Source organism: Helobdella robusta, assembly GCF_000326865.2.
Source record: "Helobdella robusta unplaced genomic scaffold HELROscaffold_41, whole genome shotgun sequence".
NCBI classification, from domain to species: domain Eukaryota; kingdom Metazoa; phylum Annelida; class Clitellata; order Rhynchobdellida; family Glossiphoniidae; genus Helobdella; species Helobdella robusta.
Genome location: NW_008704941.1, coordinates 348613 through 376258, shown reverse-complemented (window position 1 = coordinate 376258; position 27646 = coordinate 348613). Strand labels below are relative to the sequence as shown.

Here is a 27646-nt window from a genome sequence, read left to right as displayed (position 1 = left end):
TGATTTTAACCGAACTAACCAAGTTTTGGATAATCGCAATCAAGACAACGATGGCCGAAATTGCAAATATCGCCTTTTTCATCTTCTCATCAACTGCCAGCCAAAATTATCACAACTTTAAATTATTTGCAATCTTAAAAATTAAATTTAGTTGTTGCCAAATGCTCACATAAGAACGTTGATCTTAATCATATAATATAACATGCAAGCGAGTAACACATGTGTGATTGAAATGACATTTATATAGCAAGCAATCTTATTCATTTTATTCTCTCTCTCTCTTTCTCTCTCTCTCTCTCTCTCTCTCTCATTCTCTTTTTGATTTTAAATTTCGTTAACGAATAACTTCCTAGTTGCAGAAATAAAATGAATAAAAAGTAGTTATTTACTCTTTAATGGGTAATTAATTATCTAGAAATAAGAAACGTATTTCACACACGCACATACACACACAAACACACTCACATATATAGACTCACATACACACACAAACACACACATACACAACACACATACACAAAACACAAACATAAAACATGCACACAAACTTCAATTTTTTCCCCTTAATTTTTCAACCAAATAGTTTATTATAACTGTTTAACTTTATTATTATTATTATATTTATTATTTTTATAATTAGTTCATTTTATTATTTAATCAATTTCCTGCAGTTTTATTTTATTCGATAGATTTTAATTTGACAAAGCAGCAGATCTTTGATGGGATTGAAATAACTGTGATTGATAGGTTTTTTCCTCTTTGAAAACGTATCACGTAACAATTTATTGAAATAAATAACCAAATAAAAGACAAAAATTTAAATGAAGTTTTCTATACCAAATTTTTTTAGGGATTTAAAATAAACATAAAGTTTTTTTTTTCTTTAGAATTACCTCACATGTATGTACATATGTATGTACATATGTATGTATGTATGTATGTATGTATGTATGTATGTATGTATGTATGTATGTATGTATGTATGTATGTATGTATGTATGTATGTATGTATGTATGTATGTATGTATGTATGTATGTATGTATGTATGTATGTATGTATGTATGTATGTATGTATGTATGTATGTATGTATGTATGTATGTATGTATGTATGTATGTATGTATGTATGTGCAACTTTTCAAGCCATTTACTAACGGTGATAAACAAACGTCGATACAAAACTTTTTTTCAAGGCAGATTCGTGCGACTTGCTATCAAACGAAAAAATAATTACAAATCACGTACTGCGTTTCTCTTATTGATTCATCCAATAATTCTCAAACATTTTCAGTAATATTAGGATTTATGATAATGCATATTAAAAAATTACGAAATAAATAAAAATAATAGAAAAATTATATTTATTATTATTATTATATGACGGCGGTTTGCAGCGATTTTTTGTTGAGAAAGGCCTATTTTTATTTGGAAAATCGTGGCGACATTTATTCAACTCATCCTTCAATTTTTAACAAATTTCACAATTATTTGATTTTAAATTAAATATAAAATCCAGTAGTTTGAATAGTTTTCTTAGATTTTTTAAAAAGTTAGGAGTCATTTGTATCCTTGCCCAATCTTTGACTGACTATTGCGTATATACTATGACCGTGTGTGTGTGTGTGTGTGTATGTATGTGTGTGTGTGTACTGTGTATGTGCGTGTGTACTGTGTGAATGTGTGTGTGTGTGTGTGTACTGTGTATGTGTGAATGTGTGTGTGAGTATGTGTGTGTGCGTGTATGTGTTTGTACTGCTTATGCATGTATGTGTTACACGTGGTTATTTACATTCTTAATCACTTTCATTCGAGATAAAAAGTTAGTTAACGCGGCGATGTTGAGGGTGGATTGCTAAAAAATAAAAATAAATCTAAATAAACTCACAGCTCTTTCGGATGCTGATTTTTATACAAATTTATTTGTTTATTAAGTTTAATCCTGTAAATCGATAAACTTTATTGACAAGCGCATTGTTATTTTAAATGTTCATTTATAAATAAATGGCTTGAAAAAAATTATATAAGAAATATAAATTTTTGATGTTGGTATAGCAATTTCTTTCATCATAAATCATCCGTATTATAATCGTCTACGTCATCATCATCGTCATCGTTATCATCGTCGTCATCATCATCATCACCATGAGACGGTGTTTCAAAATCATTATCGTCGCCTTAATTCTGATCGCGTCAAAATTTTGGAGTCTATCAAGGTCCCAGTGTCAGTTCAATGAAAAAGTTCACCAAGGTAGGGATTAGATTCTAATAAATTAATTGAATTTAATAAATTTTATTTTATTTAGATATTTGCTCAATTATTATTTTTTATTTTAACTTGTTTGATAAAGTTTCATTGTCGTAAATTTATTTTGTTATAGCTGTGATTTATTCATCATATTCTAACATAACATAAATTGATCATAATATTAAATCATTAAAACAAACGTGTTTATTGTATTAATAGTACACACGGCAAAACCAATATACATATACATTGCATACAATACATGTACAACATATACACCGCATACAATACATGTACAACATATACAATTATACACAGCAAAAAAATAAACGTTAACATTAAACTTAATCCTACAGAATTATGGACAACAACATCTCTGTCGGGGTTTGAACCCATCACCAAACCAGAACAGCCCCTCATAATCTTATTCACTACGTTCAAGGACGACTCCGAAAGCACGCACCACCGACTGGCTCACAAAATTGTCACAAAAAATTGGGCCTCTTTTGGCTTAAGTTTCATCAAACCCGTCCTCTTCACAAATTCAACACTAACTCCTAAATTTTACAATCTGACAGCAGCAATTGTAGCCAACCATAATGAGCCACTATTTGAGGCCTCTTTGTCTGAGATTGCGTTTTTTTATGGGTGGGATCTCCTACCCATTCCAGCTGTCAACATTCATGGAACTCCTTTCCTGAAGCCAATGTTTAAAAAAATTTTTCAAACATACAATGCCACGTTTTATGGATTTGCTAGTGGTTAGTCGGTGTTTTCATTATTTATCTTGTTTTTTGTATAATATTTTTAAAATTTTGCATAACGATAATCTGTTTCGTCATCACATCACAATTATTAATAATGATATTTTTACAATAGTCAATTTGTCCACTTCCTCATCCCCTTTATCTTCCCTTCAGGCGATTTATTGTTTGACCAAAGTTTAATAGACAGTCTAATTTTCATAAAGAGATACCTACAACATCCACTCGACAACAACGTCCTCTTAGTTGGCAGACGCACAGATGTTTCACTTTACAGCAACAATACCGTACTACCCTTGCAACAGCACCAACAACAGCAAACAAAAACAGCTGAAGCCACAATAACAACAGGAAAAACAAATACTCCAAAGAAAATTCGAAAAACCAAAACGCCGACAAAAGCGTCCGAACCGGTTTCCTTAACTCCAGAAATATTTCAAAAGTTCGCCGAACATTTTGACAAGCCAAATTTAGCTAAGCTAGCCAAAACTGGAGAGTTAAGGTACATTGATGCAATTGACTATTTCATCTACACCAGAGATGGCAGTCGGTACAACTGGACGGCTCTAGCCGACGTGGTGATTGGACGAGCCGCTTATGATAACTATCTTCTAGCCATGGCTAACATGATGGGTTGGTTGAGTCAATTAATTAAATTTATTTGATTCAATTAATTAAATTTATTTTACTCAATTAATTATTTAATTGATCTAATATTAATTATTTGATGGGTTTTATCAATTATTCCATTGTATTTATTGAGTGAATAAGTTAGAAATTAATTGGATTATGTTTAATATGATCACTTGATCAACATCATCTTCTCCTCTCTCTTCTTCGACATCATTTTTTTCTTCCACATCATCTTCTTCTTTCCCATCATCTTCTTCACCATCATCTTTATCATTTTCTTCTTCTTCCCATCATCTTCTTCATCACCATCTTCATCACCATCATCGTCATGCGTAGGTTGCACCTCAGTAGACCTGACAAACACAGTAGTATGCGTTCATCTATCAAAACCTGGCGTTAGTAACACCGGCTTCCAAAATGTCGATCACCATTTCAACTACCGTTCTATTGGTTAGGTTGCAAAAGAGTCAAAATAATAATTATTATTTTTATAGGAGTAAAAATAATTATTATAAAATTAAATGTAATTAATTAATTAATTTATATTTCAAGTATTTTTTCATGTAAACAAATGTTGGCTCGATTAGTCCGCAATGTTTGTAAAAATTATTCCCTTATAGATAAGTACGGATAAATAAGTTTTGCTAGCCCTGAGCCTCTAACTTTCCGTAATAATGTCTTAAAATCCTATATTATCGGTTAAAATTTAAATTTATGTTAATTTATGTTAATTCAATCCGCAGGACAGTTTGATTGGAGGAAAGGACACACAAACGTTACTCATTACTACACCGAAAATGACAATGAGGGAAAGCCTTCTAAGTTGACGAGCAGGTACGAAGGTGGCAGAGAGGTGTAAAGTGATAAAAAGAATTACTTCAACATAGATGTAAAAGTATTAGTCGTAGTTCTGGTATAGTTTTACTACTACTACTACTGCTGCTACTACTACTTCTACTACTAATACTACTACCAATACTACAACAACAACAACAACAACTACTACTACTACTACTACAACAACTGCTACTATTAATACTTCCACTATTCTTTTCGTTTTTAACATCATAACCATCACCATCATCATCATCGTTGTTATCATCATTGTTATTATCATCATCATCTTTATTATCATCATCGTTGTTTTTATCATCATCGTCATATTCATCACAGACACGTAAAATTATTATCTAAAAGTTTATGTAATTTAAAGAAATAGCTATAACATTGTTCATGACAACTTGTTGTTTTACATTTTATACCAATAGGTAACCAGCGTTTATTATTTAAAGTATTATTTCTTGGTTTTCTTATTTCCATATGGTATCTTTAGCATCACACGTAGAATCTATTCTTTAGTGAGTCGGTAGTTATCTAAAATAAAAGACATTTTGTTATTTATGGTTATTTCACCCAATCGTTTGCTCACTGCTGGTTTTGCAGTTGTAATAAAATTAACACAGGCTGGATTAATATTATTAATACATCATAATGTAACTTAGTCTTGATGAACGATGCTTTATAATGAGCCTTAGTTAAAAAATTAATTAATTTATTAATAATACATTTAAAAATTAATAAGTTCCTAATAACTCAAACTATTAATTTTTCAATAACTCACTGCAGTGAAACAATTTTTCTGGCCACTGTTGTTTATATTTTTGATCAGGGAGCATGTATTTGAAGCTCTGTCAATGCGAGCCCCGGTGCAGTTTTTTACGAGATGGCAGATGTAGAGGCATTTGATGATGTCAGGAATGCATCCAGTTTGAGACTGACTGACGTTCAGGGATGTCATGTTGTAAATTATGCTGTCTATATTGACGACGGAAAATTTTGAAATCAATATCCGTGATGGTGTTGTTGATGGTGAGGACGAGAATGTTGATGATGAGAGGTCAAATGGAGATATTGCTTTTGAAAATGTTGATGATGAAAGTGACGAAGACATTTGATCCGCGGCTTTTGTAGGTCTTGTGAATATTGACATTAAAGCGGTTGTGTTTGGCGCACTACCTGAAACAGAAACATTTGTGGTTGATTCATTTGCCCCTTTTGAAACATTCGCGATTGATCCACTAAATAAATTTGCCGTCGAAGTCTTTGATGAATTTATAACAATTTAGTATTTTATATCATTTACTTTAAAAAGGGACTAATTATTATTATATCCTCTAAGGTGCAAACAACATCATTCGTAGGAATTAAAATAACAAATGTATAACCTCATTTAAAAAAAATCAATATTTTAAACATTTTAATGCCTTACTTTCAATAAATTAAATGTATTTTTATGAATAAAATTTTTTGAAGGTTGTAAATTTGGAGATAAATTTGAGTGGTGTGCCAATGCAGTAAAAAGCAACCTCGAGGGATGCAAAATGTTGAAAAAGGATTGTTGTGGTAGTTGCAAGAGTTGAAAGGCACGAAAATAAAATTAACTCAAATTAAAAAAAGTTCAAAAAACTTAAATTATTGGATATTTCATTGAAAATTTCAAAATTTAAAAAAGTTACCAAAAGCAAAAAATAAAAATAATGTATACATTTATTGGCTTTTAATTAAAAAAAAAGAAACTTGTACCGACCCATCACCGAGTACCCCTGCACCGAACCCCCGAGGCAACCCGTGACTCAAAGCTGGATTTTGAAATTTATTTTTCGTTTTATTAGAAGCCATTTACTGAACTTGAAAATGGCAGTTACTCTGTCACTCTGCGACAGCTCTAACAGACCAATGAACTGAGTTACGTGGCCATCATTTTTATTTCAACAGCATTGAGTCTGGCGGTCTGCCAAGTAAATTATCTGAACTACCCAACACTGGAGAAATCGTCTTCGTCTTCGTAATATCCCTCATAATAATAATTTTTCTAAATGTTCGGTAGCTAATGTTTTTGATTGTTTGGTAGCAAATTGTTGGTTTGATTAAAAAAAACATGATTTGTATCATTATGATAACAGGATCTGAATGAATGAATGAATGAATGAATGAATGAATAAACAAACGAACAAACGAACGAACGAACGAACGAACGAACGAACGAACGAACGAACGAATGAATGAATGAATGAATGAATAAATGAATGAATGAATGAATGAATGAATGAATGAATGAATGAATGAATGAATGTATGAGTGAATGAAAGTGAAAGTTATATATAAAATTTATAAAAAACTAAACAAAATTTTGTTTTAACTTTATTTCAGTCAAGTTTTTATAATTTTCCGGGTTTTGTTTTCAAGTTTTTAAAATTTTCAATTTACATTTCCGTTTTTGTTTTTATGAGCAGTTTTTGATTTTTTTGGTGTGATCCATTTTTTGTCAACAAAGTCCACATTAAATTATACAAGTTATTATTATTTAGATCTTTTTTTAATAATTATTTTCGTTGGTAAATGTTTTTATTATAAAATTTGCCTTGTAATTCAAGTTCGTTGTTCAGATATCTTTGTTACAACTTTACAAGCAGTTCGTTAATCCCGTGATAACTTAAGATGTTATATAAGCGGGTGAAGGAAGCGTGGAGAATAAAATTTTCAGCAAATTACACTGCTATTCTTAAGTTATTCTCGAGTGATCGCAGTCGTTTCATTAACTTATGAAAATGAGTTTTGTGAGAAATTTGTTCTTTGGTGGGAAGAAAATGGAAGAGAGGAAGATTATGAACGGCATCGCTGGTGACAATGCTGGCGATAAAGAGCCCGAGCAAAAGAAGCAGAACGAGGAAAGTGCTCGAATTCCGAGTTGTGATCAGTCGACTGAAACGAACGAGCCAGCAGAGTTTGAACAAGCAGACATCTTCAAACTGCACTATGGCATGGGGCAGACATTCTTCGATTCGTAGGTACGATTTTCGTTGATTTCTATCACGAACTTTTGTGATTAATATGTAAGGATTGTAAAATGTATAATGATTTGAGGTGTTGTAAAATTTGCATTTTAAAATTAATGATTTTACCATTGCATGTGAATTTTTCAAATAATCGGTACATTTATTAGTTTTGTACTAAGAGTCGGCATATAATATAATTTAAAAGTAAATCTTTGTTCTTCAAACTAATGTAGCAAATTTGACTCCATTGTGTGAGATGAAATGAAATTAAATCACATCAATGTTAACTAAGTTTTTTAATTTTGAAAGCTGAAAATATTTTTGGGACAGAAATGCAATAAGAGGAGAGGTTAATTTTGTCATTTATACAGTTTGTAATTTAGATTCGTAATAAAATGTTTCTAATGAATAAAAGTGTGTTCTATTTGGATCCTCATCTTTACATTCCATATATTTCCAAAAATATGGGTCACATGCATTCAATCAGTTTGTATATCGTTAAATAATAAGAAATAAATTGCGTTCCAGTCGGTTTCAAAATACGAAAAATTGTTGTTTTATTGCTAATTCGATATCTCACAATGGATTTGTGTTGGGGGATATTAGCATAATTAAAATGCAAGGCAAATATTCTCTCTATGTTAGCATCCAGTAGTTCCAGATTTAGGTTGGAAGAACCAATTTTCCAGCATTTATATGAGGAGTTTGGCGTTGTGATAGAGCAGTTGTCAAGGTGCATGGCACTGTTGATGCTGTGACCGCATTCGAATGCGTGCGATGCGTCAATTCACGTGTGTTTAGTTTTTATGCGTCGCGTGTTTGTGTTTGTTGAGTGAAATAATTTAGAAAATTTATAATAAATAAAAAATGTTGCTGGAATTAAATACCGAAAACGAATCGATTCGCATGGAGTCTCGAAAATGTAACTATTCAGACGAACGTGCAACGTCTACCACAACTAATGACAAATTTATAAAGTCAAATTTCCTTTTTCAAATAAAATAAATTGATGTAATTTTATGTAATTAATTAATGTAATTTCATGTGATTAATCAATTAATATAATTTCATGTGATTAATTCTTGTAGATTAATGATTTTATGTATTTAAATGTAAATTTTATGTAAACAATAAAAACGCGAGTATTTTCGATAAACGTTGAACGGAGTCAACAAGGTGAAAGGATAGAAAATCTTTCATAAGAATGCTTACTTGTCCCGAAAAAGATCTGAAATGAATAACTAACTGCCTTATGAAACTGTTCAAACCTACAACATCATTAAAAAATATGTTACGTGTCAGATGTGGAGACTCAAACTTGAGATGTGTGCGTGCAGTCAAATAAACTTGTTAAGTTAACATGAACTTGTCAGAAGCTTTGATGAACCATATTTGCAAAATTAAGTCAAATTTCATATTATGAGCAATGCACTTAAAAATTTAATCAAACAATCCTCAAAAGAATCAGAGATAAGAATCAGCAAAGCTGAATGTATTTTGAATTAATTTTGAAAAAAAGGAGTTAATTATCTCTTCATATAAGCAAACGCATGATCTGTTAGTTATGTATGTCAAAAAAAATTGCGTGTAATTACTGAACAATACAGACACACAAATATTAAGCATATAAAGCAACTTGTTATGTGTGCCCCAAACCAACTTGAAAATGGCTGAGAGAAGTTTTTCAGTATGTGGACCAGCCGTTTGGAATAGTCTACCAAGTCATCTAAGACAGCCCTAACTGACAGAAAAATTGTTCAAGAAATTATTGAAATCATTTTTGTTTTCATTATAAGATTTTTTTTTTTTTAAGACAGTGCTTTTGAGAAACATTTTGTTTGTAATTAGCGCTAAACAAATTTTCGAATAATAATAATAATACGTAGTACATGTCTTTTCAGTAAGCCATTCTTTAAAGTACATCTTTGCGGATGGAAAAATTGCAAAGACAAATGGGAAAATTAATGTATATATCGTATTTACCACAGACGGAAGAGCATTTTTGTTCATGTTACTTGTGTCACCCATTCATTCATTCTACCATTAATTGTGATTCTTCGAGAGCACGCTAAAATAGTAATGATAATAATAACAACAACAGCAGCAGAAACAACAACATCAATAACAACAACAACACAATATTGTTAACAATGACAATAACAACAACATTATTAACAATGATAATAACATCAACAACATCAACATCAGTAATAATAATGTTAATAGCATGAATATTAAAAATACGATTACGATAACAGTCACAAAGCAACTTTAAAAAATATCTCGTAAATATATTTTTTATAAATTTTTGTATATTGATACGTATTGATGTTTTATACATGAATAAATTAATCAATAAACGAAATAATAGATATATATTTATTTATAGGTATATGTTTAGTATGCGAATGTACATAAGGCATATAATTATACCAAAGCCTTTTACATACATCCGTGAAGCTTCCATTCAGACGAAACCTATCTCTAGAATTTTTACACGACTCAATACATAGCAAGCATTATTATGATTAATTAAATTCAAATAAATATAAAATTCGCTAACAAAATAGCAGGTAATGTTATAATTAAATTCAGAATGATCATCGCGAACATTGTAGGCATTACCATCATCCTAATATTAAGGCTGTACCTAACAACTTGGCAGTAAAAATTTGGCTTTGGGTAAGATGGTTCGAGAGAGTTAGTTTACAAGTCCGTACAGTGGATTTCTAATTGTCGATGGATTACTGAGTCCTCCTTACTGTTTTAGCTCACAAAGTTCTGGCTACCAATGGGTTCAAATTGATCTCATCTGGTTATATCGAGTTAACTTGGTTGGAGCTTATGAAAAGCAGCTGACAAGTAATGTTTTTAGATTGATAGTGCTATGTTATAACATTATTTTTTTTGCATGGTCAATCACTTTTTATCATTTTCAAAGATTCATTTGTGATTGTTTCAGTTTCGTCTGATTTATTTTATTATCTATTGTTAGTTTTATATTATAAATTACTCAAACTGAATAATTTTTGCTTTTTTATAATAGTTTTTTTTTTGCAAAACTCAATTTCCAGAAATAATAAGCGTTAGACTGACCAACAGTAACCTTGTAACGTTGGCAACATGTTACAACCTGACGAGTCAACTGAACAACACCAACGTAACATTCCAGTGTGCTAATGCTGCAGGATACCCAAGTAGATATCTCTTCCTTGAACAGAGTGACAGTTCTGTCACTAATCTGAACATTTGTGAGGTTGAAGTGCAAGGAGAATATGCCGACGGTTGGTGTGGTTCTTTTTCATTTGGTTGGTTTGTTGATTTGTTTATTTGACTCTCACTGGTGTTGTTTTAATAGTTAAGGGCATCTGGTTCTGTTCTTCATTGACCTGGCTTGATATCAAAGAGATCCTCACCTACCAATTAAACGTTATTTTCACGCCGTGTGTTTTTGTTGTTGACAACTCTTAGGCAAGTGCACGAGAGAAAATTACTTTGCTAATTACTTTGAATATAAATTAAATTTTGAAATTATTTTCCAGTCAATGGTCCTAAAAGAAATCTTCTACTGAAACAAAACACTTCGATGAGCTCCGTATACTTGAGCACAAACAGCATAACTCAGCAGTCGCTGGCGCAAAGTTCTGGATTGTTGGTTGATGGCATAAGAGACACGACACCACTACACGGGCACTGCGCACAAACCTCGAAACCAGGCACAGGCTCTAATTGGATGCTGGTGGATATGGATGGATATTTCTTCGTTGATTATATCGCGTTGACGAGCAGAGGGTCCAGTAAGTGTTCTTTCGTGTGGAATGATTACATAAGAACACTAAGTAAGAAAGAGATTTTGAGTTTCTTTAAATGATTTCAAAATATGAAGGTACAAATGTCTTCGGTTTCCTTTACTTGTATCAGTAAGATTGGACGGTGCGTTGTAGTTTCTTTCACAAATGAAAAACAAAAGCCGTTCACTGAATACGGATGCAGCTCGTCTGCGAAGCTTCATCATCGGTCTGACGTCATTCAAGGCAAGTGATTTCCTGCCATTGAGAGGTGGCTATCCCGTGTGCAACGTGTATCCAAGTGTCGTCCCAGTATCATCACGAATCACCCTCCGATGCAACGCCAACCTGCCCCCCCAGCAGGCCTATGCACTTTCTGACGGATACTTGGGTGTTTGTGAGCTGGAAGCCTATGAATCATCAAGTTTCAGCAAGCGTTAGAATTTAAATTGTTTTATATGAAATTCGCGAAATTTCGAGTGTGCAATTTTTTTTTTATTATTTACATGACAAGTGTGGATTTCAAGTTCAGACCAGAGATTGGTGGGTTTTGTATTTCTAGAATTGCCAGCATTAAGGCCCACCTCGTGCGTTCTCAAGTGCATGAAACTGGGAAGATATGAATGTGACTCCTTCAACTTCAACCAACAACTGAACGTTTGCCAATTGAACAAGCACAGAAATGGATTTCAACTTGAAAATTTGACATCGATTCACACGTGGTCATTCTAGAATGCTACATATTATTTCGTAGGAGGAAATCATTAATCATTACTTATTTATCCTGATCAACAATTAAACTAAACAGTTTTAATATTTTCGAAACATTCATTTCTAAACTAGTTGACTTTTGCACTTTGCTTGCTTAAATGCACATCTAGGACAAGGTAATAACTTCAATCTTTTTCAATTCACAAATAATTTAGATACTTAAACAAGGACTTCACACATTCAAAACTAATGTTTATTTACACCGAATCGTTTTTAATTTTTTCCATTTTTGAGTTTTGTCGAAAAAAGTTGAAAAATAAACCAAAAACAACTTAAATAACGTACGTGGGTAACGTGTAAAATTACTTTCAATAAATGCAAATATCTTCTATGGCAACGGAATAACAACAGAATAAAACATTTGAAGGCATATCAACCTAAATAAACACACAAACGCGTACACAATTTGCGCTTTAGGCAACTGCGCATATTTTTCAACGAATCGATCGTATATCTGCGTCTGTACCTTTTAAATGAGAGATTTTTCAAAGTTAAAAAAAAAATTTCGAATCACGATGACAATCTTAATGCATCTGTGTGATTTATGGTTGAAACAATGCATCTGTTCGAAACATTCACTCATAAAAAAAATGAACAACGAACTGGCACTAAGTTTGCAGTTCTATTTGCAACAGTTGATCCATTGTACCTTGTTTATAAAAACTCCTTAAAGATTTGTTGACTTTCAAACGTTGAAAACATATATCAAGTTTTATCATTGAAAATCAACGTACCAATTTATCCTCCTTAGTACATAATGCTCAAAAATTCATTAAATTTCCTACCAATTTCGTTGATATTTTTAAGTTTCACGAAATATATTGATGTGGCGCCGAGACCAGCGACCTACCGGCTGATGAGGGTACAAAATGGTGTGATCAACAACATAACCGAAGAAAATTACACAACTATTTTCTTCGAAATGTTGGACAGCAGAATTTACAACCTAACATCAGTGGACGTGAGTGAACCACAATTCAGGTGCGTTCCTACTCCGACCAAGTGCATCTACATCTGCCATTTTTTGACAAATTGCGTCAAAGTCTTCGTGAGTTGGGCCAAGGGTTTGTGCTTCTTGCTGAGCGGAGGTAAGGGCGACTTAACCATTCCCAAATCCGATCAGAAAGTTTTTTTTCAGGTTTGCTCTTATTTTGTTTTTTAAAATTCGATTATTATATTTATTTGGCATTTTTTTTATAATTGTCTACAAATTTATAATAATTAAAACTGAAACAATTAATTTTATTGATTTCCAGAAAGTCAACCTCTGAAATGTTTAACACAAGTACGATTTTGGCATGTTTGAATTTTGTACCCATTAATGTAGAATTTCACATTTTTAGCTCAATTGGATTTTTCGTGGAAAAATCGTTTTGTTTTTATAAAAATCTTTTGAACAAAAGTGCAAATCTTTATTTCATCGCATCCTATAATCTATTGATTCGTTGATTATGTTTTTATTCGATCAAGATCTACCATGATCAAACTAATCCCAGTCATAAAAAAAATAGATTATTTTGTTCCATTTTAACATTTGCAACTTGATAAAAGAAGCCTCAAACTTCTACCATGTCACTTTAATAAATTCGAAATCTAATTTTCTTGTTTTCAATTATAATGATGATGACGACGTTTATGGTGATTACGATGACGATGATGATGGTAATAATGACGATGATAATGATGACAATGGTGGTAATGATAATTATGACAGGATGAACAATAATATCAGTGGTAATAAAAAAGTTAATCATGTCGATGGTAAAATTATGCTAGCAAGATAATTTTGCATGCTCCTAATGGCATTTGTATGGCGCGAGTGGATGATTTATGGTTCATGTGCACGGGCCAATATTGTTGAAAATAAAATTTACAATGTTTTTCAAAACATTTTAATCCTTTAATAGCATTAGGAATGGTAAAATAAGTTCTTTGTTAGAATGTCTTTCATTGGCTCGCATGCTGTCTTTTTATTCTTCTTATGAAGTTCAGTCCACAGTTTGATTGAGCGTGCTAAGGATAACTTTGATAATATTTTTTTCTGCCAATTTAAAAATGGAAATTTGCGTTTTTTTTGCTTGGTTGATAGTAACTGAGTGCGTTTTAAACATTAAATTACACTAAATCTTAACAAAAAACAACAACTTTACAATTATAACGCCCTAACACAGCGTAAAATGCGAACTTGTAAAAAAACGAATAACGAATGTAAGAAATAAACATTTTGTTATTTAGTATGGTATAATTCGTTAAATTTAAAATTGAAAATAAATGATTTTTAAAAAATTAACCAACAAATGAAATAAAATGTTTTCAACAAAGCATCATCATTACAATTTTAACGAATTTTAAAAAATAAAAACTAGCGATTGAACTAAACTGCTACCCTCCTGGTTTTATTTAACCATGATAACTACCAGTGGCGTATCCAGAAGTTTGTGGTTGCAAGGGATTTTCAAAATGATAAATTATTCACAAAGACTAAAATTTATTGACACTTAAATTTTTTTTAATAAATGTCGATATTTAGATAGTCGGTGATAAATGTTAAAATAACTTTTACTAAAATTCTAACATCAAACAAGTTAAAAATCATCGAAATTACAAAAACAATCCTCTAGCTGTAAAAATGGTTAATATTTTTTAAAAATCCAGGCTATTCTATTTGGCCATTTTTCTTTCATTTTGAGTGCTACGTAAATGATCAGGTTCCACATTATTTCGAAAATTTCAATGATCGTCAACATGGTGGAACCAAGTAGGAGGCCCAGAGCTCCTCCCAGATCGCACAGAAGGGACACCTCCGAGTACTCTACCACGTTTTTAATTCTCGTGTACTGCATGCTGCTGAAGTAAATTTTCAAATACACCAGATCCTTTGCAACAAATATTTCAGGGTCCAGTTTGAGCTTTGTGTTACATGCTTTTAGAAACTGTTCAGATAATTTCGAGCCGGTACTTGATGTTTGGTAGGTTATTTCCTTGCACAGTGGAGGACAAGAACATGAAATGTTACTTGGCTTATTAAAGTTATACCCAAAGGTAATATTTTCAACGCACTTTTTTTCCATGTAAAAATTACAAATTTTTCCATTTCCAATTTCTATTATTAACAAAATTGTTAAAATTTAATAATAATGCCAAACTAGAAATTGAAAACCACGAAGTTGAACCTTCCATGTAGATAGGTCTGCAGTTGCATTTGCTGATGATTTCACTAGCAAGGCACCTCTGCTCGCATTTGACTGGATTGTAGTTCGGTAAGTCGGTGCACGTGCCATAAGGAGCTTTCAATCTTTTCATCTGATGAATTCGAAACTTTCAATTAACATATTATTATATGTGAAGTATGGGAATGAAACGTTGGCGCCGATTTAAAACACTATCGACATTACTTAGAAGGGAAGGCAGAGTGGGGCGGCATCCAATTAATAAAATAATAATACATCGGCTCTAAAGTGTGAAATGATGTTTCACCTTATTTACGGAAATAGCAACATTGACTTCGTCACCAAGGTTGACCTTGAAGCCCAGTTCGCCCATTCGTGCTGGCTCATCGGGCTCATGCACTAAAATCTGTGTTAAGAAAAATAATATCATTAAGGTGATTCATCTATAAACTATTGGGAGCAGTTTTCATTGGAACATTACTGCTAAACTGTTAAATGTGCAATCAATCACAATTTCAATATTGTATGTATACCATGTGTTTGACTGGCTGACAGTCTTTGAAATAAACCTAACGTTCATTCAAACAAGGACAGCCAACAGCCAGCATGTTGGTTGGAACTATTAGCCATAATTAGCAAATAATTTCAATCTTTAATCACTTGTTTTTGTTTAAAATTGATGACTAAAAGCATTAACCCGAAATCCAGTTGAGTATTCATTAGGTACGAAATAGTCAGACTGATTTGCGAAAAGATATAGATGCAACCCCATTGAGACACCAGCTCCTTTTATCGGATTCTTCGCTTTTCCTGTTGGTACGTTATGTTTTCAACTTTTTAAAATAAGTTTGTATTATTTCATCTTGATTATTTTTTTAATTTTTTTTAGTTTTTAAAATATGTAAATGTACTATTTGATTCCACAAAAATACACATATTCATAAAGTAATAGTGGCCGCAATCATTAAAAGACCATTCACTCAAAATTTAATTATTATTTTAATTTCTATATGTATTAAGGAGAATCATTAAAATGAATTTTTCGAGTAAAATTTACACAAAAAGTTTTTATTGCGTTGACAACTTCAGCAAAATTATAAAAAAGTCATTCGCGACCAAATCCACTAAGTCCGCTCGAAGTTGTCTTACCTAAAACGATTGTTAAATTGTTGTTACAAAATAGTTTTAGGTTTAGAGTTTAAATCAATTAACAAACATTTTAAAAATGAATTTTGTTTTTTCAATAAAAAAATAAATGCTACACACTTGGGTTTATAGCAATGCATTGGCCTGCATCTGTGAATGTTGTGAACACCGTTTCATCTGGGCATGATGTCTTGCTCCAAAAGCACTATTGAGCAATTTTTTTCCAAATATCTCAAATTGAAATTCATGTTTATAACAAACAAATTATTTTACCGCTATCATTTGCTCCTGTCCTGGAGATAAAAATTTTCTGACTTTTATAAATTCTGTCTCGTTTTCAAACTTCGGATGATCAAGATTTGAAATAGTCTCGTTATAAATATCCATTAGGTAATTGTAAGTGAATTGCTGAAAATATTCTACCAAGCCTTAAATTCGTTATTTTTAAATTATTATTTTTCAAGTATTATTTTCAATAAAACCTTTAAAGGTAACAAAGCGTTTACTTTAAATAATTTGTCATATAACCGTAAAAATACTGACTAACAGTCACCTAAATGTCGAGCCGCTGAAAGCTTGATATAATTATTGTTGCAAATAGTTACTTGAGGGAACATCATATCCCCCGATGGCACTACGTCATATTCTGTTAGGGTGGGGTAGTTCAAATAGTATGAGATGCGGTCTGCAATCTGGTAGACGGACAGGGAGAACGCCGTCAAGATGAGAAGAATCCACATGGCTCGATTTGTCAGCGAACGATTTGTGTCTGTTATGTGTCTCATCCTAGTTTTGTAGTTTCGAAATTATAGAAAAGATTTTAATAAAACTTCATTAAAGTTTAGTAAATTAAAAACGTCATCTTAATAAACAGAATTCAATGCTGTGTTGTGTTATTGAATGGGACATTCAATGAATAATGAGTTCAGCACGCAACAAGATTCAATTAACTAAGAAAAAAATTTTAATCAGATTTTTAGTTTTTGAATCCAGTCTGAAAAAAAGAAGCATGTATCTCTTTGTTAGCGGGTACAGCAGGAGCATCTGAATCTATCTTTTGTGGATAATCGTAACCAATTTTATATTGCTTTAAATTGAAAAACATTTTCAAAAATTGAAAATTTAGAAGTTTTTAAATGAATAAATTTATTGAGCGCAAACGCACCCAATAACCGATATTTCATCGAGTGAATTCAGCAGTTTTCCTTCAACCAAGAAAACATTTTCGTCGCCTGCATCATCATTTAAATGGTATCGTTTCCACACTTTGTTTATTCTGAACTTTTTAAATTTGACGAATCTGTTGTTCCTCAAAGTTCGCGACGTCGATAGAAACTTGTCAACAGTAGCATTTCTGAAATTTTCAATGCACATAAAGTTGCTTTTGTTTCTTTTTTCATTGTCATTTTCGCTGCCACTAATTTGAAAGGGAACAGCTGTATCTGGAGCAATGGAGGACAGATCCATGTAAGCTGGAGTGCCGCTACCGTCCGTCTTGCAATTAGTTTGCACCTCCAAATTAAAAATGTTCTACATTTTCTTTTGATTTTGTCATAATCATTATCTATATATTCAAACTTTTTCAACAAATAACCATTAAAACTTATTTTAATTTCATTTGAAACCTCATATTTTAAATTATTTGCCTTATTCGAAAGTTTTGTTTTAACTATGAAAAAGGTTTTAAATGTTTTAATTATTTGAAAAACTTAACTGAAGCATTATTCTGATCACGAAGTAGAAAATGGTCAATATTAACGACGCACAGCTCAAATATTTTTGTTTAAATCAAATTATATTTTTTCTAAATGAACATTTTTCCATTTAAAATTTTTTGTGGTTAAATTTACCATTCTTTATTTACATTTAAATTGTATTAATTAATAAACATTTTTTTACGAGCGTATATTCAGAAATTTTATAATGTCTTTTTATGAAAATGAAAATATTATATGCTTAAGTTTTATAAATTAAATTATATTGCTTATTTAATGCTGACGACTTACATTTGATAAATATTTTATCGAAAATTGTTATTTAAAAATATGTTCTCATACAAATTTAACGTAATAAAATTCTGGAATCCCCCTAGTCATCTATACCATCACCTCCTTATGAATTCCAATTCGATCCAAATTGCAAACAAAAAATCATTCATGCAAATTCATCTGTAGAATATTTTATTATATACGTTTTTTTTTACAAATTTTAGTAGGAATTATATTTTTGTTAATGATAATTATAACATAAACAATAATAATTAGTTCAGTAGAAAAAATTTTGTCATTTGTAAGTTTTTCTAAAAACCAAACTAAGACAATTTATTTAATATCTACATTAAAACCACTCTGTATAAGAAAAATTCACACACACACACACACACACACACACACCACATACACACACAGACATACATGCATAAAAAAACAGCATGACAGACTTTGAGTTTTGGACAGACTGTACAATTGAAATCAGTTCATTTGGATGAAAACACAATTTAACGATGTAATAAGACGTTGTTAATGACTTTACTTTGGGTTACAAAGTCATAAATCAGCTTGTAGTAAATTTCATAAAGCATCCCCTTCTTGTAACATTAATTAATGATTGTAAACTAAAATTTTGCTGGCTGGATTACAAGGAAAAACTCAAATATATTACATTGAGTTATTTATCAAAATTTGGTTCTTCAAAAATTAGCGTAACTTTGCGTCGATATGTATACTGTATGTGTTTTGTTTTAAATTCAGTATCTTTGATAATTACAAAATTATTTTTATGTGGCGCTTTTTAGTTACGTGTCACTTTTCTTGAAGGTTAAGGTTGTCCTCTAAGGCTGGCTTCTTATAATTCTTATTAAAATTGGATGTTTTTTTAAATTTGTTTTGCAGATTGGGTTTTTTTGAGTTTTCTTTTTTTGCTTTGTCCAGGTTAGCGTTTTTTTATTTCAATAGTCACGACTTAATTAGTTTATTTGGTTCGATTAAATTGTTAAAACATTGAAATAAAAATTTATTCGGCGCAGAAAGAAACTTTTACGTATGCCTACGGCAGCTGATTGGTCGAGTAATTTCATTTAACCAGCCTACTATGCCATTATGCTGAACACTGTGCGTGTTATTAAGCTAAGTAGGGAGACTACGTCTTTCGTTCCAAATTGCGCTTTAAGGCGCTCTCAAGAATGTAAAAATGGTGATTTCTGAAGAAATTTTTCCAGAAAGTCTTTTTTTTTGTTTCTATTTGTATTTTAGAAGACATTCCGAGACATGTTTTAAGAAATGTTATTTTTGTATAACGCGGCAAGCGTAATATCGTAATTTATCTACACAGGACACAGGCCATAATCAACAACCGTTTTTTTATCTTATATATTTCTCAACCAGCTTTAACATATTTTTTGAAAAAGAAAATATAAGCAAAAAAAACTTGAAATGTCAGAAGAATTCTATTTAAGAAAAACTAAAGATTAAATTATTAAAAAGCATCTCAGTCGGATATTATGAATACATTATTTATATGAATAGTTAAAACAATGTGTAATTAATAGCAATAAATATTTTTTATACTCTAAGTATATATTGATAATTTAGCGTATCATCTTATAAACATACGGTCGATACTTCTGGTTCATAATTCCAACCTAATAATTATTGAAATAATCAAAAGATATTTTTTATTACCACTATTTCAATTTTAAGCATCAAATCATGATTATATTTCATGAAAACATGGATGAAATAGCAACAATGACTATGCTTACGCCTAATATATTTTTTTGACAAGTTTCAAATTAAATGTTTTCATAGTTTATGATAAAACAGATAATAAATCAAAACAAAACCTTTTTCCAAAAGCGTATGTTGATGACTTCCAAATCAATATATTATTACGCTAGACCAGGCCAAATAATTTTTTGAGGCCACATCACTTTTGTGGCCACAACAGCTGCTAGTAGTAGCAGATTTAACTTGTCTATCTGTATATTTTGTCTATCTGTATCTGGACTGACTGTACAATAGAAATCAGTTCATTTGGGTAAAAACACCAGACATGCAACTGCAACTTCTATTGACTGAGCTAAACCATTGGTGTCGCCAGGTCGTGTTCTATTTCACCTTACTTTGTAACAAGTACTGAAATATCTTTGTCTGAATTTACGATTCACGACATAGTAAAGTAAAGAGCATGTCCACAAAGACTTTTACAATGAGGTGTCATGTCCCTTTAAACTCAAAATTGAATCAGTTGAAAAATTTTCTAGTTTTCCATTAATAAATAAAATTAATTTGAACATTTTTCGCGAAATACTGACCATCCTCAAGATCCTTAAAAATATTTTTAAAATTTTAATCCGAAGCAAATTTAACACAAAAAGTTCTTGAAATAAACTAATCTTTATTACATGTGAAATACGCAGAAAATGAACATTACGACAATGGCAAAAAAACAAAACAAACAAACAAAAAACAAAATTTTCTCCTTATGAAAGCTAGAAGAAGCGTCTTCTTTAATTTTGAAGGAAACTTTTTTTTTCAACAGAAAGTTTTTTACAAGCTGACGGCTTTACAAGGACAGACCTGGGCCATGTTTTTGTTGACGTGGTGGAGTCCTTGTTGTTTATTTTTATACCAGCTGTTTTCATCTCATTGATTGGCTGATGGTCACAATCTGAACCTTGGGCAGTTATGCAACGACTTGTCCTGTAGATTTTCAAAAATTTCTATTTTTTTAAATTTGTCAATAGTTGTATTCGTATACGCAAATATAATTTAAAGACTTGCTTACCTAAATTTTTTTAATTCGTACGTCTCAAAACCGTTATTTTCTCTAATATTTAAAATTATTTTCCTGAAATTCATATTGCATCTAGGACGAACTGATTGTTTTTTATCAGCATGTCCCGTATACATGTGAAACAAAATTCATGCGAGCACTCAAAAATAACCGCTCTCCTGTTGGGTTTCGTCCTTCGCAGGCAGATTGAACATTGATTGAACATTTTTGAAAACGTGTCAAACATCGTTATAAAATAAAGTTGTTCTTTTCCATTCAAGTTCGTAAGAAGAAGACATGAAGCAGAAAATTTGATGGTGAAAGTGCATTCATTCCCCATATATACTCAATCGGTTGCACTAACTCCTTTGTGTTCACACAAAGTTTTTGTTCTTAACAAACGATTTAACGATGTAATTAATAATTTACAATATAATTTACAATGTATATTTACAATGTTTAAACATTTACAATGTAAATGACTTTACTTTGGTTTACAAAGTCATAAATCAACTTGTAGTAGATTTCATAAAACATCCCCTTGTTGTAACATTTATTAATGATTGTAAACTAAAATAATGCTGGCTGGATTACAAGAAATAACTCAAATATGTTACATTGTGTTATTTATCAAAATTTGGTTCTCCAAAATTAGCGTAACATTACGTCAATATATATATATATATATCATGCTTTTGTTTTGTTTGATTGAATAAAAGTGATTTGATTGATATATATATACATATATATATATATATATATATATTCAATTCAATTCAAAAATAGCTTTATTCAGCGAAATAACAACAGTTATAACAGTTATATATATATATATTATATATATATATATTTTACACATATATATAAGGGATGTAACATTCATGGTTATTAAATTAGTCCAATTTTTCAATCATCCCAAACAGCAATGATCTGGAGTTAATGGTAACACTAAAAGTATCTTCACCTAACTAAGAACTTATAAACAAATTTTTCACCAAATCAATCATAGCCGTAAATAGGGTAGCTCCAGTACCCAGCTCCAGCTTTTGATACCGTATTAAATGTCAACCAGCTTCTGGCATCCTTGAGATGACAGCTACAGCCCCCAGAAAGCTCTGGTATCATGTTGAAGCCGCCACATATCCAGTTTTGCATGCATAGTGACAGGCAGTGCATTGGCGAGCATCTCTTGACGTGTACCTCTCGCAAACTATCACCAACAATGTACTTGTCAGTCAAACGTTTTATGGCTCTCTTCTCTGTGGGTACTGCATTTTAAACGGTAAACTGCTTGTTGAATGAATGAATTTATTTTTTCAAATTTAAATTGAAATGTTTTGTGCTACAATTACAAATAATTGATAATATTTATTGGGTGTTTTTGTCTGAAAGTGTTATAAGTTTATTTCAAATGTTTAAATTTGTAGCATTTGAAAGCACTTGACCAAAAAAAATCAAATTTCAATTAAATATTCTGAAACATCACATTTTATTTCCAGCGGTTTTTCGCAGATGTAAAGGTATCCATTATTGCAAGGCTTATCTCTCCAGACTCCTTGAGCTATTATCCTCGAACAGCAGGTATTTTCGTCAGGTTCATCAACAAGCCAGTTAGAGAATTTGAAATCAGTTCCATCGAGCCAATAACTATGTTGGCCTTCGTCTATGAGGCATTTTATTCTGTACATCCCAATCCAGTAGTTCGTGCTCAGGCCAGAACTACTCATCAAAATATTTTAATATGCTCTAATAATAACAATTTTATTATTCAACATTTTCGTAATTTAAAAATTTAATAATCGGTAGAATACTTTGATTTAATAAAATCTGTTGAAAATATTTTTAATAATACTGGTATGTATATGATAACCCTTTTTGGACAATGAAGTTATTTTCTCCGTATGAACCAATGCTGACCAGCAAGCTATCCATACTTATACAGATGTTCAATGCTTCTTCAAAAGTGGACGCTAGTGCCGTAGAGAAGCGGTAACATGATTGGCCAAAATTTAGCCACTGAGAGCCAGGTTCTCCGCAAGGCGCTGAAAATATCAATTTTTAATGTTTTAAATAATTTTTAAACTCTAAATTTTAGTTCTTTATCAGAAAAAATGCCTATAAATATAAAATTATTTTCAGCAATTTATTCTTAATAACTTGCATTTGTGTTATTGAAACCAGTTATGTCACTCATTATTTATTAGTATTGATTTCCTAATCGGAATTTTTTCCCATTTTACTTACATCCAATCCTAAGTAAGATGATACTGATGAGATAAGAGATTAGAGACATTTTTGATGGAAAAATGTTGCTTTAATTTTTAGAATATTAAATAAAAATTTAACTTAATTACAGTAAATTTGAGTTTAACAATGATTTATTGTGTATTAATTATTAACTTTTATCAGGCTGATCATCATTTAATATCAAATATAAATTATAATTAATTATTGTGCTTCATAATATCTTTTATTAATTAATTTTGTTAGAATAACCCAAAATCAAATCAAAGACGGCAAAAGTTATATTGAAAACGAAGCGTTAATAACGATTTTTCCCAAAGCCGTGAATATTTCTACCATTTTGTTGATGGATTTGTCTTTGTTTAAATATTTGTTTGTGACTTAGTTAATGCATCTTTGATCAATAATAATCCGTCACTCATTGTTGTTTTATCCATTCCCTGTGTTGTAGCTAATGGAATTCGTTCATTAAAATGGCTTCATGTAGCTTCATACATTTTTTATATTTGATTTATTTTCAATAAAAATTTGTTTGTCGCATTATTTTTTTTATAATGTTTATAACTTATACGTGAATAAACTTGAAGAATACTTTTTATAGTATGTATATATATGTATATATGTATATATATATATATATCCAATATTTGATAATCTACCGAATTTTTAGCATTTGAAAGTTTACGAATGAACTTTTCAATATTTCTAACAGTAACTTTGTAATTATTATCCAATTTATTAAAATTAATTAGAAAAGCATATGCTTTGTGTATGCGTGTGCGTGCGTACGGGGTCTGTGCTTGTGTGTGGATGACATCTCAGAAGAATTCAGAAGAAGAAATGACTTTGACCGTAGCAAGCACCGACGCACAGGCTCCTTTTTTTGTCGTTACAATCAAGGTTGTGCCATAAAAATGTAGGTTGAAATTTGTATTCGTGGTTGTCCTATATTTATAAAACCCTAACCCTAACCCACCCCGAAACATTCAGCCAAAAAATTCTAGTCTCTATCTTTTAAAAATCACTGGTAGGATTTTTTATTTTTTAATCTAACTTCATTTTCACTCTCAGATGAGTAAAACTTATCATTGTAATTATCACTTCGTACCGGAGACATTACAAAGCATTGTTCGAGAAATTTTTTAATAATACAATATTATTGATGAAGAATTTCTGTTAAGTGCTTGTGCAATACAATGATGAATTTAGTATCACTGAGTTAATGACGTGAGCAAAAGGTAAGACAAACACACATGCCGATCTAAGATGATGTTATCTAAAATTATGAAAATAGCATAAATCAATTCGTATTAAATTTAATTGATAAATTTTGAAATTAAAAACTTAATGAGATTAAAATGTTGCTTATTTTGGTGATATGTATTTTATTTATTTTATTTTATTTTTTTTTATTTTTCTACAAACAAGGTTGTTTGTTGTTTGAAGTAATGTTGACTGTTTGCCGATAGATTTTAATTGGATGTGTTATTGATCATGTTGTTGTCGATTGCTACTATGAATTATTTCTATGTTGCTGTTGTTAAATGTTGCAGGTTTCAATGAGCAGCATGCAATCCTTCCTACTCCTATCACCCTTTATAAATTTATCTTTAACCACACCTGTTACCATGGCCCACGTACACGTGTGATCCATTTCAAATCAGCGTGTTACTTGTGCAGATAGTAAAGTTTCTTCGAAGAATATGTAATTGTATTAAGTAAGTTTAACTTGTCTGTTTACACTGTTAACTTTTGATTTTATGTCTTGTTGTTATATTTATTTAATTGTAGGTCAATACGTTTATGTTGTAGTATTCTGATGTAAGATCGATTCGGGTAAAGAATTTAACAGCCGCCTACCTACTGAAAATTTTTTCATTAACACCATTAGTACGTTGTTACTACCATTGATGTTATATGGCACTAATATTGCTCCTATTAATGCTATAGTTTTTAATGTTAATGTGACTAAAGCTCCATCTACAGAAAATTAATTTTATCCTTTCAAACAAATATTAATGCCGCCAAAATCGTCACCATCTGCAACAAAAAAATAAATAAATAAATAAATGACGTCACCACGTTGATTTTCCATTCTGTTAAAACATTTTTTGCTATCACAAATTTATTTTATAATTAGTAGCAACTAAATTTTTTATGTATTCAAAGGAGTAATATATCTTATCGCATATTAGAAGTTCTTTATTGTTCACCACGCAATTTTAATGAGATTTGGCTATTAAAATCATTAGTTTACAACATAACTCAGAATATTTTTATTGATGTGAAGAGCTTAAAAGTTTTTACTTCAAATTTTCACAAACATTTATAGACATTTCGTTAAATTTAGCGTTAACCCTATCAAAAATGTTTATTGCCTTCCCTCTTGCCTACCCCTCTGATGTATACTTAATTTAACTTGTTCAATGAAATTTGCACACGAAATTTGCCCATCTTAACTACCAAATGTACATAATATATATCATTATCATTGTTTAAATATTTGTATAGAACTTACAAATGTTCAGGTAAAAAATATTTGTAGAAAAACCTTCTCATATTAGAGAAGTATTACAAGGTTTTTTATTATTATTAATATTTTTATCTTCATTAATTTTTAATACTGATAAAAACTTGATTAAAAAATAATTAATCTGAATGCTCTCAAGGGCTGAAGTCTGTCTGTTCAATATGTTTACTGGTTAATTATTGTCATAACTATAATTATTTTTATTATTCTTGTTATATATATATATAGATAGAGAGAGAGAGAGAGAGAGAGAAAGAGAGAGAGAGAGAGAGAGAGGAAGGGAGAGAGAGTTTAACTTGTGTTGTATAAAAGGAACGTTTTTATTGCCGTGTGGCGAAACGTTTGATATTATTTAAGAGTGGAGAAAGTTTGAATTTTTGTGCGAAAGAAATTTAATTTTTTGGTAAATTAAATTTTGAAAATTGAATTTGGAAGAAAAAGAAAAATAGAAACGCATAAAGTAAGTTCTTTTGTTACAGCAACTGCTTAACATCATCATCTTTGAAGGTTTTTCTAGGCAATGATTCAATAACAACACAACAACAACAACAACACACGTTTAGACGGCATTTTCCCCGAGATCGGGGGTTGCCGTTTGGCTACCTATGATGAAACCGAAATACCCCTCGACTCCATCCACATCTGTCACTCGCCTCAGTATCACGCAACCCCGCTTTCACCCTGTCCTTCTCCACCTGCTCTCTCCATCCCAATCGCGGACGACCCCTTCCTACCACTCCTTCAACCTCGAACTCCAACGCTCGCCTAATCCCGACCCTTTCATCCCTTCTCAACACATGTCCATACCACCGCAATCTCGATCTCCTTATCAATGTCACAATGTCCTCATTCAGTCCCATCATTGACATCAGCTCTGTACTACTCCTCCTATCCTTCACTTTAACCCCACACATCATCCTCACCATAGCTCTTTCAGCCCTCTGCAGTACACTTTCCTCCTCTCTCCTCAACACCCAAGTTTCACCACCATATATCATCGCTGCTCTCACACATGCTTTATATACCCTCCCTTTCATCTTCACTGACCATTTCTTTCCACACAAAACCCCACCCAGTTCCCTAAATTTCATCCATCCCACACGAACTCTAGCCGTAACTGCACTCAAACATCCTCCATCCGCATTCAGCTTATCCCCTAAGTAAACAAAGCTTTCCACTCTTTCAATACCATCACTCCACCCCGTCCTTGCGTCCGTCCTATTAATCACACCATGAACACATTTCTTACATTTGAACGTGCCTTCCACCTTTTTCAGTGCCCCCCTCACACCACTACATCTCTTATGCACCCATTTCTGACATCCTATACACAATACCGAGTTAGCCTTCACTCTCCTATCACATACCCCACAGGGGTCTATTTTACTTATCACTCGTTCCCCACCTTCCCCACCCACCATTACCTTCGTCTTACCAATATTAACTTTTAACCCTTTCTTTTCAATAACACTTTTCCATCTGTCAAATTTTAACTGCAATTCTTCCATGCTATCAGCCATCAAGACTAAATCATCTGCATACAAAATCTCAAATAACAACCCCTCCATTATGTTTCCACACACAACATCCATCACAATTGCAAACAGAAACGGTGATAACACTGATCCTTGATGCACTCCTACCTTAACACTAAAAGCGTCCGACATCCCCCTTCCACCCTCACCTTTGTCTTTGCCCCTTCATACAGCTGCATCACAGCTTTAACAAGTCTCTCATTCACTCCTT

At 31.5% G+C, this 27646-nt stretch overlaps 6 protein-coding genes across 6 annotated transcripts in view; 3 read left to right on the top strand and 3 right to left on the bottom strand.

Annotated features, from left to right (window-relative positions):
• Window positions 1-2142: 2142 nt before the first annotated feature.
• Window positions 2143-4501, top strand: HELRODRAFT_177115 (hypothetical protein; the record flags this gene model as incomplete). The annotated part of the gene is made up of 5 exons (XM_009025333.1): window positions 2143-2248; window positions 2602-3006; window positions 3166-3642; window positions 3979-4092; window positions 4386-4501. The coding sequence occupies 5 exons, from the start codon at window positions 2143-2145 to the stop codon at window positions 4499-4501; spliced, it is 1218 nt and encodes a 405-aa protein (XP_009023581.1).
• A 750-nt stretch (window positions 4502-5251) lies between these two features.
• Window positions 5252-6321, bottom strand: HELRODRAFT_177114 (hypothetical protein; the record flags this gene model as incomplete). Its single annotated transcript, XM_009025332.1, has 2 exons — window positions 5252-5615; window positions 6230-6321. 2 exons carry the CDS (start codon window positions 6319-6321, stop codon window positions 5252-5254), a joined length of 456 nt encoding a protein of 151 aa, XP_009023580.1.
• A 2823-nt stretch (window positions 6322-9144) lies between these two features.
• HELRODRAFT_193007 (hypothetical protein) lies at window positions 9145-12223 on the top strand (the record flags this gene model as incomplete). The annotated part of the gene is made up of 5 exons (XM_009025331.1): window positions 9145-9199; window positions 10553-10762; window positions 11021-11275; window positions 11472-11702; window positions 11781-12223. 5 exons carry the CDS (start codon window positions 9145-9147, stop codon window positions 11996-11998), a joined length of 969 nt encoding a protein of 322 aa, XP_009023579.1. The 3' UTR covers window positions 11999-12223.
• Window positions 12224-12794: 571 nt separating this feature from the next.
• HELRODRAFT_177112 (hypothetical protein) lies at window positions 12795-13582 on the top strand (the record flags this gene model as incomplete). The annotated part of the gene is made up of 2 exons (XM_009025330.1): window positions 12795-13175; window positions 13508-13582. 2 exons carry the CDS (start codon window positions 12795-12797, stop codon window positions 13580-13582), a joined length of 456 nt encoding a protein of 151 aa, XP_009023578.1.
• Window positions 13583-22125: 8543 nt separating this feature from the next.
• HELRODRAFT_177110 (hypothetical protein) lies at window positions 22126-23419 on the bottom strand (the record flags this gene model as incomplete). Its single annotated transcript, XM_009025329.1, has 4 exons — window positions 22126-22394; window positions 22613-22845; window positions 22997-23168; window positions 23371-23419. 4 exons carry the CDS (start codon window positions 23417-23419, stop codon window positions 22126-22128), a joined length of 723 nt encoding a protein of 240 aa, XP_009023577.1.
• Window positions 23420-24910: 1491 nt separating this feature from the next.
• Window positions 24911-27646, bottom strand: part of HELRODRAFT_177109 (hypothetical protein) — a gene marked incomplete at both ends in the record, with an annotated part of 4604 nt that continues 1868 nt past the window's right edge. The window contains 2 exons of the mRNA XM_009025328.1: window positions 24911-24990; window positions 25231-25350. Of these exons, the coding sequence (XP_009023576.1) occupies window positions 24911-24990; window positions 25231-25350 (200 nt within the window). The remainder of the gene's footprint in view (window positions 24991-25230; window positions 25351-27646) is intronic.